The sequence below is a fragment of the Phascolarctos cinereus genome, unplaced genomic scaffold (genome assembly GCF_003287225.1).
Source record: "Phascolarctos cinereus isolate Bilbo 61053 unplaced genomic scaffold, phaCin_HiC Scaffold_5;HRSCAF=322, whole genome shotgun sequence".
In the NCBI taxonomy this organism is placed as follows: domain Eukaryota; kingdom Metazoa; phylum Chordata; class Mammalia; order Diprotodontia; family Phascolarctidae; genus Phascolarctos; species Phascolarctos cinereus.
In genome coordinates this window covers 124,830,972-124,844,936 of record NW_027555958.1, presented here as the reverse complement: position 1 = coordinate 124,844,936, position 13,965 = coordinate 124,830,972, and the positions used below count along the sequence as shown (strand labels likewise).

General features: G+C 45.4%; 1 protein-coding gene across 2 annotated transcripts; it reads right to left on the bottom strand.

The window, feature by feature from the left end:
* Positions 1-4,434: 4,434 nt before the first annotated feature.
* Positions 4,435-12,810, bottom strand: LOC110208876 (syncytin-2-like). 2 transcript variants are annotated; one of them, XM_020987072.2, is made up of 2 exons: positions 12,373-12,810; positions 4,435-6,725 (listed from the first exon to the last, which is right to left on the bottom strand). In XM_020987072.2, exon 2 carries the CDS (start codon positions 6,109-6,111, stop codon positions 4,915-4,917), a length of 1,197 nt encoding a protein of 398 aa, XP_020842731.1. In that variant the 5' UTR covers positions 6,112-6,725; positions 12,373-12,810; the 3' UTR covers positions 4,435-4,914. Both variants share the same exon structure in this region, with proteins under 2 accessions (XP_020842731.1, XP_078011255.1).
* Positions 12,811-13,965: the final 1,155 nt, after the last annotated feature.

Genomic DNA, 13,965 nt, shown 5'->3' with positions numbered 1-13,965 from the left:
AAGGCTTAATTAAAAAATGAGGCAAAGAATGGCCTCTTTTAAAAAAAAATAGATCTGGGAGGGGAAGACTCTCAAGGTTTCTGGCTAAAACAGAAACAATTGTCATTTACATTCATTCTGAGCCAATCAGGGCCCAAACAGTGACCAAGTAGGGCTTAGTCTGGGACCAGAGTGATTTGGGGTTAAGGCTAGTCTTAAAGAGAAAAAAACCAAAACAAGAAAAAAAGTTTCAGAGATGAAAATTTACATTCCCTTTGGGCAGAGCACCTCTAGATGGTTCAAAGAATGAAGTTTATCTGTGTTCAGTCTCTCCTCTATTTTCCAGTCACTAAGACAAAGTTTCAATAAAATTAAAAGGGTTTCTCTTCTTCATGTTGACTACATGAGATGGCAAGTAATTCAAACTTGGAAGAGAATACAGCCTGGCATCTCTCCTATGAGCCTGACACATAGAGCCTTGAACTCCCATGTCAGTTTACAAATGGGAATTTGTAAAAGTGTGATTAATTTTGTAAGTTTATTAAATAAAATTATAAGTTAAAAGGAGAAATATTTAGAGCAGATTCAACTGAAAAAAGTATACAGTTAAAGTGATAAAGTGGTAACTTTTCCTGAAACTTAAAAAATGTCCTTTTCAGTCTATAGCCATCCTAGTCCTTTTCTTGGACAATAGTAATCCAGCTTTTATTTTAAAACTCACCCCAGCCTAGTTTGATTTCTCAGTGCCTGTGTCAGGCTGTTTTTAGATCATTAAAGTAGTTCCCTTTTCTGCTGCTTGTTCTGAAACAGCCACAAATGTTATGTCATTGTGTTTCTACAATCATTCATGAACCTGTTTCTTTTCTTCTTTTTTTTTGGTGAGGCAATTGAAGTTAAGTGACTTGCCCAGAGTCACACAGCTAGTGTCCGAGGCAGGATTTGAACTCAGTTCCTCCTGACTCCAGGGCTGGTACTTTATCCACTTCGCCACCTAGCTGCCCCTAAGAACCTGTTTTTACCTAATTCTTTCAATAATCACTGCTAAACACTTCCTTTTCTCTTTTTTCCAGTATGAGAAATTGGCTTTATCCCTCCCTCTCTTGAAACTTTTAATATACTGAAACAGTTGGTTATTTATAGATCTTAGTTACATCACTGAAAAAACAACTAAGGTAAATAATTTTTTTAAAAAAATTAGATTTTAACAAGAGGCATACCACACCTCACTTGTGTCATATTAATCAGGGATAAAAATACTTTCATTAACTATTTAGCATAGATGATGAAACTCTCTCTCTCTCTCTCTATATATATATATACACACATACAATATTTTTGTAACTGTAAAGTGGTATATAAAAATGTGAGTTATTATTGTTTTCTTTGTTACTTGGTACCAAAAATGATTATAGGGTCATAGATTTAGAGGTGGAAAGGACCTCAAAAAATAATTTAGTCCAAACATGTCATTTTACAGACAAAGAAAGTAAAGTCCAGAGAGTTTAAGTCATCCAAGCATCTCGGTCTAGGGGTGCTGGGAATCCCCAAATGCAAGGGTACAGGGCCCAGGTCTGCCTCAAAAGGATTTGACCACTCAAACCTTCTTTCAGTCCAAGTAGCAAATTTATTTTAACACCAATCGTGGGCCAGACTCCCAGTCTGCACTATTTGTGATGCCAATACAAGTGGGCCAGATTTTAAGAATCTAAGCAATTGATGAGGGTAAGACTGATAGTGGGAAGATCTGGATGGGATTAAGGGATAGCAAGTAGCCTGGAGTGGGGCCAGGTATAGACAATGGAAGGAGTTAAATGGTGTGAGAGCCCCAGTGAAAGGGCAGTTAAAAGGATTATTGACTGGGATGGGCCTGGTGCCTCAGGTGAATGCCAGAGGTTCAGGGGCTTTGGGTTCCAGGTCCCAAACACATGGTCTTTTCCTTTTAGGGGCCCATCACTCACACCCCAACACAAGGTCACCCAGGTAGTGGGTAGCAGATCTGAGATTTGAACCCAGGTCTTCTGACTCCTAAATCCAGTGTTCTTTCTCTACTAATATCCTACTTCTCAAAGAAAAGGAGTGAGAATTCTACCATAAATGTGTTGGAAGCAAGGGGGAAAAAATGTTGAAAGAAAGGTATAATTAAACTTACAAGTGAGGGGTCAGAGAGGGATGCCAGTAGTAGAAACACATAGAAGCCTGGACCCTTGTGGTGAAAGACCCTAATCATACACACAACTCAATCACTGCCTTTGCAGAAGGGGTATGTCACCCCAGACACTCCAGTCCTAACATTTGTGTCAAAGCTGAAGAATTTATCCATGACTTCTTTTTGAATCCTTTCTATAAAATTCTCAATGGTTTTTATCTTTTTTATTAGCTTTTGACTATAAACGAATTTACTTTTAGTTCATATTTTTAGTGAAATAATCTTACTAAAGAATATAGTCATGGTTTCTCAGCATTGAAGGCTTCAACAATCTAGCCTTAGTGCAACTTTTCAAACTTATTATTACTGCTTTCCAAAAGGAGCCTTATACTCCAGCTAGACAGGACTCTCACTATTTTTTGAACATGCCATATTCAATTCACTGAGCCTTTGGTTTCTTACTTCTTCACCCACATCTTCTCCCTTCACTCCCCAAATTGAAATGTTGGTTTATAGCCTCTGTTCGCTGATCACATAATCAGGTGGAAGCCCAGCTCCTCTCTTTCTATACATAAGAAGGACAAAAAACCTGTGAGTAGTCCCAGCTCCCTCTTACCTCTCCCCTCTTTGTCCACATGGGGTATCATGCCCTTACCTGTGGGTTCTCTGCCCAAAGGAATGTAAATTTTGATGGCTGAAACCCAGCAAGATATCTTGGGCATTACTGGCTAGATTTCTTTCTTAAAGACCATGCCTTAAACACAATACACTGTGGCTCTGATTGATTGGCCAGCAATAGGTCCCAGCCCAAGCACCACTCAGTAGTGATTGTTTGGGCCCAGATGTCTCAGAATGAATATAAATAGTAATTGTTTCTGTTGTGGCCAGATACCCAGAGGGATCCCCTCCCATATTGTGTTCTTTTCTTTTCTTTCTTTCTTTTTGATTAGATAAAAGGGATGCTCCTTGACTCATTTCTTAACCAGCCTTAAACACTGAATGGGTGTTGCCCCAGTCACAGTGAGAACTTGGAAAGACCTTAGCTTAAAAAAGCCAACTGACTCCCACTGCATCCTGGGCTATATCTTGCCACAGGACCCAGATGGCTCTGGAGGAGAAAATGACGCTGGTGATTTTGCACAGCTCTTCCTCACTTAAATCTAATTCACTTGCAAGTCATGGCATCATCTTCCTGATGTCAAGGTCCTCTTCAAGAAGCAAGGACAAACAACAATCAGGTGGAAACCCAGCTCCTCTCTTTTAATGTGCATGTATTAGCCAAATATCATCTTTTGTTGTGAATGATGACTTCAGTTGACAATATTTTGACTTCCAGGTTTGTAGATTAAGAAAAAAAAAAGATTGATTCTCATATCTTTTTTCCCTTTCTAGGAAAAGGAGGAGGGGCAGGGAATAAGTATTTATTAAATCCATTATATGTGCCTGGTACTGATCTAAGCACTTTATAAATATTATCTCTTTTGGTCCTCTAAACAACCATGGGAGATAAGTGCTTTTATGACCTCCATTTTGTCATTGAGAAACTGAGACAGACAAAGGTTAAATGGCTTGCCCAGGGACACATAGCTAGTAAGTATCTGAGACCCAATTTGAACTCAGTTTTTCCTGACTCCAGGTCCAGCATTCTATCCCTGTGCCACCTAACTGCCTTTAGGAAAAGTGGCTAGTGTTCCAGATTTTTTACATAATATTCAATTTGTCATTTTAGCTATAACTACTACTTAAGTACATCTCAAGAATCTTTGGAAGGTCAATAGAGGAACAGGTTCTACCAGTCAAATGGAGGTCTAAGACATTTCCTAGGAATTCCAGGAGTAGGCCCTAAAATGAAGACTGTTATCTGGAATAGATGCAGTTGTTAGCTCTTGTGATGTGTCCAGTCATATTTGTTTTATACAATTACCACACTTTACCCCAGGACTCTTATGATATTCTATAGTTTCTAGTTTACTTTCTTTTATGTTGTTGCTTCTGAAAAACTTACATATGCACCTGTTGATAGGGTGAGAACAATTGATATTTGACATATTCAAGTTGGTGATCATTTATGAGGCTTTTAAAAAATGAAGCTCATAAAAGAAGACATACAAAAATTATTAGTTTGGCTGCGCATGGGAAGATTCTGACCATAAACTGGTGTGGTATTTGTTATTTTAAAGAATAGGAAATCATCAAATATCTCTGGGAGTTTATGTTTTGCCCCGACCTGCAGGGCCAGTATACGTGGGGGGTCGAGGAGGACCCTGGCTGAAGGGAATGGGTGAAAAGGAGGAGTGAGACCAAAAGGATGGTAGGCAAGGTCTAATTTTATTTTTGAGCGTTACAAGCTTATATAGGGCAAAAGCGGGGAGGGGCAAAAGGGGAAAATGGGCCTCCGGGACTTTCCAGGGGCGGTGTGGCGACATCTTGCGGTTAGCCCTGACAGGAACACGTTATGGTACGGTTTGTCCCGGAACAAGCTGCTTGGGGTGTGGTAATCTCACGGGGTTAGGGGCCCACTACCAGGTGCTGGCCTCCAGCATGTCCCCCATTTTGTATTTAAAATAGCAGGTGAGAGGCCTGTCTTAGGCTATGAGGTCGGCCTCCATGTTCAAAGCGCATTAGTGGCAGTGGTCCCTGTCTTAGGCTAAGCGAGGGGACCCCACGATGTAACCCATCATGGCCTCACTCTATTCCCGTCATGGGGAAACAACTGCAGCCGCGCTGATCTTTTTTTTGAAACATGGGACCTCAATATTCCCGTCATGGGCTCTCTCACAGCCGCCAGATCACTTTTTATCCTTAATATTTCTCCACCACCGCGAGCAGCGAGATTCCGGATGCACGAGCTTCGAGAACTGGAGACCCTCTTCCATGGTATCAGTAGGATCTTCTGACGAAGCAAGTTGGTGGTAATGGATATTGACGGTGTTTTTAAGAGAAGCCTCAATCTGCGTCTTAATGAAAGAGGTTAGTCTGGTAAAGGCCCAAGGTCCAAAAGAAAAAAGTAGGAGGAGACCAATTAAAGGTCCAAGAAGAGGGAGGAGGTATGGGAGGACTCCATTCAAGCCACTCCAGAGGGGATTTTCAAAAAGTTTTCTGCGTCTTTCAATCAGATCCTCTTGCAGTTTTTTGATTTTATCCCGCACTATCCCAGATTTATTTGCATAGAAGCAACATTTTTCTTGTAGGGCTAAGCAAATTCCCCCTTGTTCTGCCGTGAGTAAATCTAGGCCCCTCCTATTCTGAAGAACGACTCCCGCCAGGGAGTCAATTTGGTCTTGAAGGTCATTTATCGTCCCCGAGAGGGTTTGCACATCATTAAGAAATTGATGGGATAGTTTTGTATATGAATCAACAGCAACTCCTATGCCGGCAGAGCCGGTAGCGAGTGCCCCTGTAATCCCAAGGCCAACAAGGAGGGGGATAAATGCAACAGCCCTCTTGGGTCTTCCAGTAATATAATCAAAACTGGGCAGTGGGACAGGCTCATCTCCCGGAATGATGTCGATATCAGGGAGGATTGAAATTTGTGTGCAGAGTCCTGTCCAATTCTGGGGGAGAGCAGAGTAGGCCATATTTCCCCCACAGGCGAAAAGTTGTCCCGGCAGGGGACAGAGAGGTTCCTGTGAGGTATAGTTTTTGACTTCAGAGCAATTAGCAAAGGTAGCAAAACCAACATCAATATCAGCAGTGGAATTCTGAAATGGGGCTTGGATACAAGGAGAGGGGCGGAGACCAACAGGTTGTACCTTAAAAGGTGGACTAAGTGTGCAATTTGTGGATGTGGAGCCATTTTTGGACATCAAAGCTATGGGCATAGGTGTGCCAAGGGCCATACACAGCCAGCAATCGGCAGCCAAATCAGGGTTAGAGTAATTAAGGGCCTTAAGTGTTGCTTCAAGGATTTCTGAAGTTTGGACATCTAGGTCCGTTCCCCGGGGTTTGGGCAGTGCAAGTGGATGGTAATGGATGGGGGGATACATACTCTTAATTATTTCATTTATTCGTTCCCTAACCTCATGTTCCCTAATTTGGTCTGTAGGGCCACCCCCATCAGAGATATGGACAGGTGCATGAAGGGGCCAACAGACATTTTTTCCAATATTTTCTTTACGACAGGAAGCCTGAGCATACTTATTGGTACTTCCACGTAGGCCTTGGCTAGTTATATGCGCCCAGTCCCTCCTGTGGAGCCACCATATTCTCTTTCCTGTATTGTAGTAAGATAGACTGTTCCTGAGCTGCCACTGCACTGCTGGGTAGAACTATAGCATGTGGAGTGCAAGGCCTCAAGGTAGTTGCAATCACTGGGGCAAGGCCCGGGCTGGCCACCATTCGGAGGGATAACTCGGGGCTTCCTTACGCATTCCCACTTGGGTTTGGAGACGCCCGTGATAGAATGACGGTAGGCGAGGTAGGCTGTCTTTTCCCCGCAGTCCACTTCTTGCGTGTAGGTGGCGGGACGGACAGTGAACGTGCCCCCGCCGCAGTCACAAGGGCTTCCAAAGAGGGCACGGCTGAGCGCTACTGGGTCAGGAGATTGAAAACCACCGTGGCTCCCACGGAACAGGAGGAAAATTACGAGGATCGTCATTTTCTGTAAAACAGAGAAAGAAAACAGAGGTGTCTCAGGGGGGTGTGGTTCCCTGGACGGCATTATGAGTTTCTGGCTTGTCCATCAACCTAATCAGCCTTTCAGGCAACCATCTAGCATTTTGGCACTTTGAGTCATAAATACAAGCATGGCCTTTGCCCCAGATTAACACAGGATCAGGGCCCTGCCATTTGCCAAGCAGGGGATCTTTCCATTTTGCCTGAGCGTAGGTTTGGGCCGTAGTGGAATGCCAAAGGCGGTCTGCGGCACTCTTTGCCGCAGTGTCCAGAGTGAGAAAATTTAAAACAAAAAGAGCGTGATTGAGCAATGTTTTGGCATTGCCAGCTCTGGGATAAAGAACTTCCCTCCCTGATTGTAATTTCAGGATCATGTTTTTCAGTGTCTGATGGGCCCTTTCCACAATTCCTTGCCCTTGAGGATTATAGGGTATACCAGTAACATGCTTAATATGCAACTGTGTACAAAAAGATCTGAAAGAAGAACTGGTATAACCAGGGCCATTATCTGTCTTAAGAATTTTGGGCTGCGGGAGGACCGCCAAGGCACTAAGGAGGTGATTAATGACATGTTTGGTGGCCTCTCCAGGTTGCAGGGTGGCAAAAATGAAGCCACTGAAGGTATCAATGGACACATGAACATATTTAAGCCGACCAAAAGGGGGATAGTGAGTGACATCCATTTGCCAAAGTTCCCCGGGGATAAGACCTCGGGGATTGATGCCATTATGAGGTTCAGGAAGGAGGGTCAGGCAACCAGGGCACTGTTTCACAATCTGTCTGGCTTGTTCCCGGGTTATAGGGAACTTGAGACGAAGCGTATGGGCATTCAGGTGATGCAGCTTGTGGGCTTGTGTGGCAGCCTCAACAGGGGAGGCAGACAGAGCAAGCAGAATGCGACGAGTTACTTGATCAACCTGATCATTCCCTTCAGAAAGAGGACCGGGGAGGTCGGAATGGGCACGAATATGACCAATGAAAAAGGGGTGATCGCGGGAGAGAATTAGAAGCTGAAGAGTGGCAAAAAGAGGAGACGCATTAGTGGAGGGACGGATATACGGGACGGTTTCCAATAGAGGGACTGACTGTGCAATATAGGAACTATCAGTATAAACATTGAGGGGGCCCGAGACAGATTCAAAAACCTTAATGACCGCTGCGAGCTCTACCAGCTGCGCGGAGGTGAAAGGGGTGTCAAAAGAGGTGACCTGTCCATCAACACTAAAGGCTGCCTTCCCTGTGGCGGAGCCATCAGTGAACGCCAAATGGGCGCTCTCTATGGGCTCCGCTTTGGTGATCCTTGGGAAGACCACGGGTGTTTTCTGAAAGAACTGAATGAGCTTATCTGAGGGATAATGATTGTCTATAGCTCCCATATAGGAAATGCAATTAACTGCCCAATCATCATCATTCTGAAGCAGCCATTGAATCTGCGAAGCAGTGTAGGGGCAAACAATATGATCTGGTTCTCGACCAAAAAGTCGAAGGGCTGCCTCTCGGCCGAGGCGCAGGAGCCCTGCCGTTAAATGCGGGTAGGAAGAAAGGATCTTTGTAGGTGTGGCTGGCATATGAATCCAGAATAACGGATGTCCTGCCACAATAATCCAGTGGGAGAAAAAGTGGTGGAAAAAATTAAGAACCAAAGAGGTTTTTGAGGAGCGTAATAGCCAATATGTTGTTCATGAATGGCTTGCTCAATTAAGGCAAGGGCCTTACGGGCCTCCGGCGTGAGAGAGCGGGGTGAATTTGGATCGGAGTCTCCTTTAAGAATATCAAACAAGGGTCGCAGTTCCCCTGTAGTGATCTTAAGATATGGCCGAAGCCAATTCAATTCTCCCAGTAATTTTTGGAAATCATTAAGGGAGCAAAGGTGACTCACTCGTAGGCGAACCTTCTGGGAGAGAATGCGATTCGTCAAGAGTTCAAATCCCAAGAACAGCTGGGGGGGCAGGTTTGCACTTTATCAGGGGAAATATTAAGGCCCCGATATTCCAACGCCTTAATGAGCTCCTGTGATACCTGAGTCAATTCCTCATTATTTGGTCCTGCAAGGAGGATATCGTCCATATAATGGATAATATAAAGCTTGGGATACTGCAAGCGGAAAGGATCAATTGTTTGGGCAACATATTTTTGGCACAGCGTAGGGCTATTAGCCATGCCTTGTGGCAAAACTTTCCACTGAAAGCGCGGAGAAGGGCCCACACAATTGGTAATAGGAACACTAAAAGCGAAGCGCTGACAATCGGAAGGGTGGAGGGGAATGGAAAAGAAGCAATCCTTAAGATCAATTGTAATCTTAGAAAAATCTTGCGGTATGGCTACAGGGGAGGGGAGCCCAGGTTGAAGGGCCCCCATAGGAATCATAGTTTTATTGACGGCCCGTAAATCATGTAAGAGTCGCCATTTACCTGATCTTTTTTGGATAACAAAAATGGGCGTGTTCCACGGGGATGTAGATGGTTCTATGTGACCTGCAGCTAGTTGCTCCTGCACTAAAGCAAGCGCTGCCTCCAGTTTTTTCTTGGGTAAGGGCCACTGGTCTACCCAGACGGGTAGGTCATTTCTCCACGAGATCCTATCTGCCTGGAGTGCAGGAGGACCCGTGGCCCTCACGAAAAATGGTTCTGATTATCTGGGCTCTCACAACCAAGGCCTGCTCGTCCTTTTCTCCCTTCAGCAACAATGGGGGACAGTTGCCCTTGACCTTTCTTGCCTAATCCTTGCCCTGGGAGAAATCCCTGGGAGAGCATTTGACGGGTCACAACGGTATTTGGGCTGCACATAATTACCCCCATCTGTGAAAGAATGTCCCTTCCCCATAAGTTGACAGGTAAGCCGGGGATCACAAAAGGCCGAACAGTCCCTTTATTTCCTTCTTTGTCTTGCCAAGGCAGCCATTGAGAGCTCTGTAGGGTATTGTGGGATTGACCTATGCCCTGCAAGTGTGTCATGGATGGTTGAAGGGGCCACGAAGATGGCCAACTGTCTTTTGAGATAACAGTCGAGTCAGCTCCTGAATCTAATATTCCTTCAAAAAGCCTGCCTTGAATAAAAAGCGTAAGCATGGGGCGGTCTTGGGAAATGGCCTGGACCCAATAGATGTCTGAGGAACCAGGCTTGGAGTGGCCTCTAACAGTGGCGAGAGCAGGGTATGGAGTCTGTAGGGGGAGCGGGAGAGCCTGCGCAAGGCGTTGTCCCTGACGGACAGTGAGGGGCCCTTTCAGGGTTGAGGCAAGTATCTGAATTTCCCCCGTGTAATCACTATCCACAATGGAGGGGTGAATCATGAGGCCATTAATAGTAGCGGAGGCGCGACCAAGGATGAAAAAATAGAAGTCAGGGGGCGGGGGCCAAAGATGCCTGTAGGAATAATATGGACGCCACCCTCGGGAGTCAATACTGAGGTGGAGGCGGCACACAAGTCCACCCCTGCGCTTCCTGCAGTGGCTCTGAAGAGTGGGATGTGGAGTGGGGTGTGGACTGGCTGATCCCCGAGGCCCGAACAAAGGGGTCGACTGGGGGGCCCGGGGCTGGCCCCTCCGACCGTTTCCCTGTAAAGGGTGGCCATGAACGTCTGTAGTTGAGCGGCAGGTATTTGCCCAGTGTTTCCCTTTCCTACACCGAGGGCAGAGGGTGGAGGGTTGGGAAGCCTTATTGCTGATTGGAGCGGAGGGAGTGTCAGGGGCACTAGGGCACTGTCGGGCAAAATGGCCAGGTTGACCACACCGGAAGCATGCCTTTTGGGAGTCCCCGGTTTGGAGAGCTGCCCCTATGGCCAGATGTACGGCCTGGGACATTTTGGTAGTGAAGGGATCTACATCTCTGCACATACGTATCATTTCCTCTAATGTTTTATCTCTCCACTTCCCGCGTAAGGCAGACCGACAGGCATTGTTAGCATTTTCATATGCTAAGCGTCTCACAAGCTGATCATTAGACGCTTCTTGCCCTAAGGTTCGTTCAGTTGCTTCCAAGAGCCTACTAACATACTCAGAGAAATCTTCCTGAGTTCCTTGTACGATCTTATTAAGCGGAGCAAGGGGGGATCCAGAAGTGGGCAAGGCACGCCAAGCCGCGAATGCAGCATTGGCGGTTTGCGCCAAGAGGCCTATTGGGAGGCAGCGTTGTTTGGCCTCCTCTGCGTATTTCCCTTGACCACTCAACTTCTCATAAGTCCACTTTAAAGCGGGGGAGCCAGGGGATTTTTGGTTGGCTGTAGCCATGGATTGGCAGCGGTCGAAGAAATCTGCTTTCCATGTCAAGAACTGCCCCCTTGAAAGGACTGCCTGTACTACACGAAGCCATTCTGCCGGCAAGAGATATCCTCCGCGGGACATAGATTCAAGAGCTGAGAGGGTGAACGGGGCGTTAGGACCATAGGACTTGACGGCGGCGTTAAGATCCTTAATCCCTTTGAACTGCAATCTCCTATATTCTAACCGCTGTCCTTCCTTTTTTCCAATTGCCCATTCCTCTTCTTCTATTTTTCCACTATCCTGTCCCTCCCCCTCTCCCTCGTCCTCTTCCCCTTCTTCCTCACTTTCTTCATCTCCCTCCCCTTCACTGGCAGAAACTTCCTTGGGGTCGTTGTGTGAGGAGTCAGGCTGACGAGACCGGGTCATAACAGGGAATATCATGGGCTGTGCCTTGTTAGATTTTCTATCTCTAGCACTGGCTCTGATCTTTTTCAGGGGTTTCTGATGTAACTGCGACCTATTGGGGGAAAAAATGACAGAATTCTGGAGGGAGTGTTGCAGGGAACTCAGTTCCGAAGAGAGTTGTGCATATTGCTTTTGTAGATCTAAGACTTCTCGGAGCTCCTTAACTTGAGTGGAGAGTTGACTTCTGGCGGATGTGAGGGCTGAGGAAGTGGGAATGGGGGGCAAAAGCGCAGGAGCGCAAGTCTGGGATATGTAGGGAGGGGGTAGGTACTGGGGAGTTATGGGCCAGTCCGGGTTATTATATCGGGCGGCTTCTTCCTCCAGTTCCGCCTCGTCCCCGGGATCTAGAGTATCAGGGTCAGGATCTCCTAAAGGAGGAGTTTTGTGTTTTGCAATTATAGGCAGTGTTAAAGGTTCAGTAGCCGGGACCGTTTCCACAGGGAGGGGAGGATAAAGAGGCTTTGGAGGTTCCGGCGGAATGGTAATGACCACGGAGGGGGGTCTAGGGGGACTTTTTCCCACTGATTCTAATGACTTTGTAGAGGCGGTTCGTGATAAAGGGCGCTGTAGCGATTTAACAGAAGCTGCCCGCGACAAGGGGCGTAAACAAAACTCTGCCACCGAAAGGAGTTGGCGCTTGCCTGGGTCCCCAGGGGCAGATTCCACTATGTCTCTGATGATACCCCAGTAAGAAAAAGCCGAGGGAGGGACCGCCTCTGGCCCTTCAGTTTGCAACTTTCTATTGAGGTCTCTCCCGACCTTCTGCCACTTTCCCGGATGAATATCTGGGCCGGTAACCATAAACCAAGGGCAGACCTCATCTACAAAAAGAAAGAATTTCAAAAGGTCCTTTTTCTTAACTTTAACTCCTCTCTCCTTAAGGGCATGCTTAAGGTCTTGGATAAAGACCTGCTCCTTAGAAAGGTTGGAACCCATGATTAGAATGAGGCGGACGAAAACTCAACTTACCAAAACGCAGGGGCTCTTCATGAGCGATGAGAAGGAGGGGGTCGCGACGAATCGTTTCTCAATGCTGGTCCGCCTGGCAGAAGTCCGAACCTCGAGCCCCACGTTGGGCGCCACTTGCCCCGACCTGCAGGGCCAGTATACGTGGGGGGTCGAGGAGGACCCTGGCTGAAGGGAATGGGTGAAAAGGAGGAGTGAGACCAAAAGGATGGTAGGCAAGGTCTAATTTTATTTTTGAGCGTTACAAGCTTATATAGGGCAAAAGCGGGGAGGGGCAAAAGGGGAAAATGGGCCTCCGGGACTTTCCAGGGGCGGTGTGGCGACATCTTGCGGTTAGCCCTGACAGGAACACGTTATGGTACGGTTTGTCCCGGAACAAGCTGCTTGGGGTGTGGTAATCTCACGGGGTTAGGGGCCCACTACCAGGTGCTGGCCTCCAGCAATGTTTCATGTTAAAATTATACACTTGGAAATATATACCTGGTTAAAATAAAAATCTTGCATATAATGAATGACTAATGTAAAACCAGGGTCTGTGATGCCAAGGTAGTTTACATATGTTTCAGGTTTCTACAAACTCTTTTTTAAAATAGTATCTTATTTTCCCCCAATTACATGTTAAAATAATTTTTTGTACTAAAGAAAAAAGTTTTGAGTTCCAGATTCTATCCCTCCCACCCCCTGAGATGGTAAGCAATCTGATATAGATTATACATGTGCAATCATATCAAACATTTCCATATTAGTCATTTTATATAAGAAGACTTGAACAAAGAGAGAAAGAAAAAGAGGAAGGAAGGAAGGAAGAAAGAAAGAGAAAGAAAGAAAGAAAAAGGAAAAGAGTATGGTTCCCTCTGTATTCAGAAAATTTCAGTTCTTTCTCTTGAGGCAGAGAATGTTTCATCATGAGTCCTTTGGGATTGTCTTGTTTGACATTTTACCCTTCATAGTTTGACTGCAAACTACCTTTCCAGTCTTACAATGCATTACTTCTCTTAGCTTAGTCTAAATTCCAGTCAGACTAGCCTTGCTTTTCCTCACACATGACAGTCTTTTTCCAAATCTGTACATTGGCATAAACAGTCCAGCATGCTTGGGATATGTTCCCTCCTCTCCCTAGTTTCCCTAGAAGAAGAAAGTTTCCAGGAGAGTTTCTTTTCCCTAGAATCCCTAGTTTCTTTCAAAGCTCAAAACTTTCCCTAAGAAGTTTTTTCTGTCCTTGTCTTATACCCAGCTGTGTTACTTCTCCCAAATTACTTTTTATTTTGTATTTATTTCAAATATATTTGTATATGTACATGCTCTCTTCCCAACCCTCTTCTTCCTATAGAATATAAGCTTTTGGAGGACAGGGATTGTTTCATTTTTGTTTTTGCACTCTGAGCTGTAGGCATAGTACATGGCCCCATAGTAGTTGCTGAAGAAATGGTTGCGGATGGACAAGCTTCCTGAATCATACTTGGAAATAATTGATTTATTTTCTGGCTAGACATAGTGCCATACTCTTATATTTATCTATAAAATCTTGCTTTTACTTGAAATCTTTTAGTTGAATTAATTTGAATAATTAGTTGAATTAAATTGAATAACGTATGA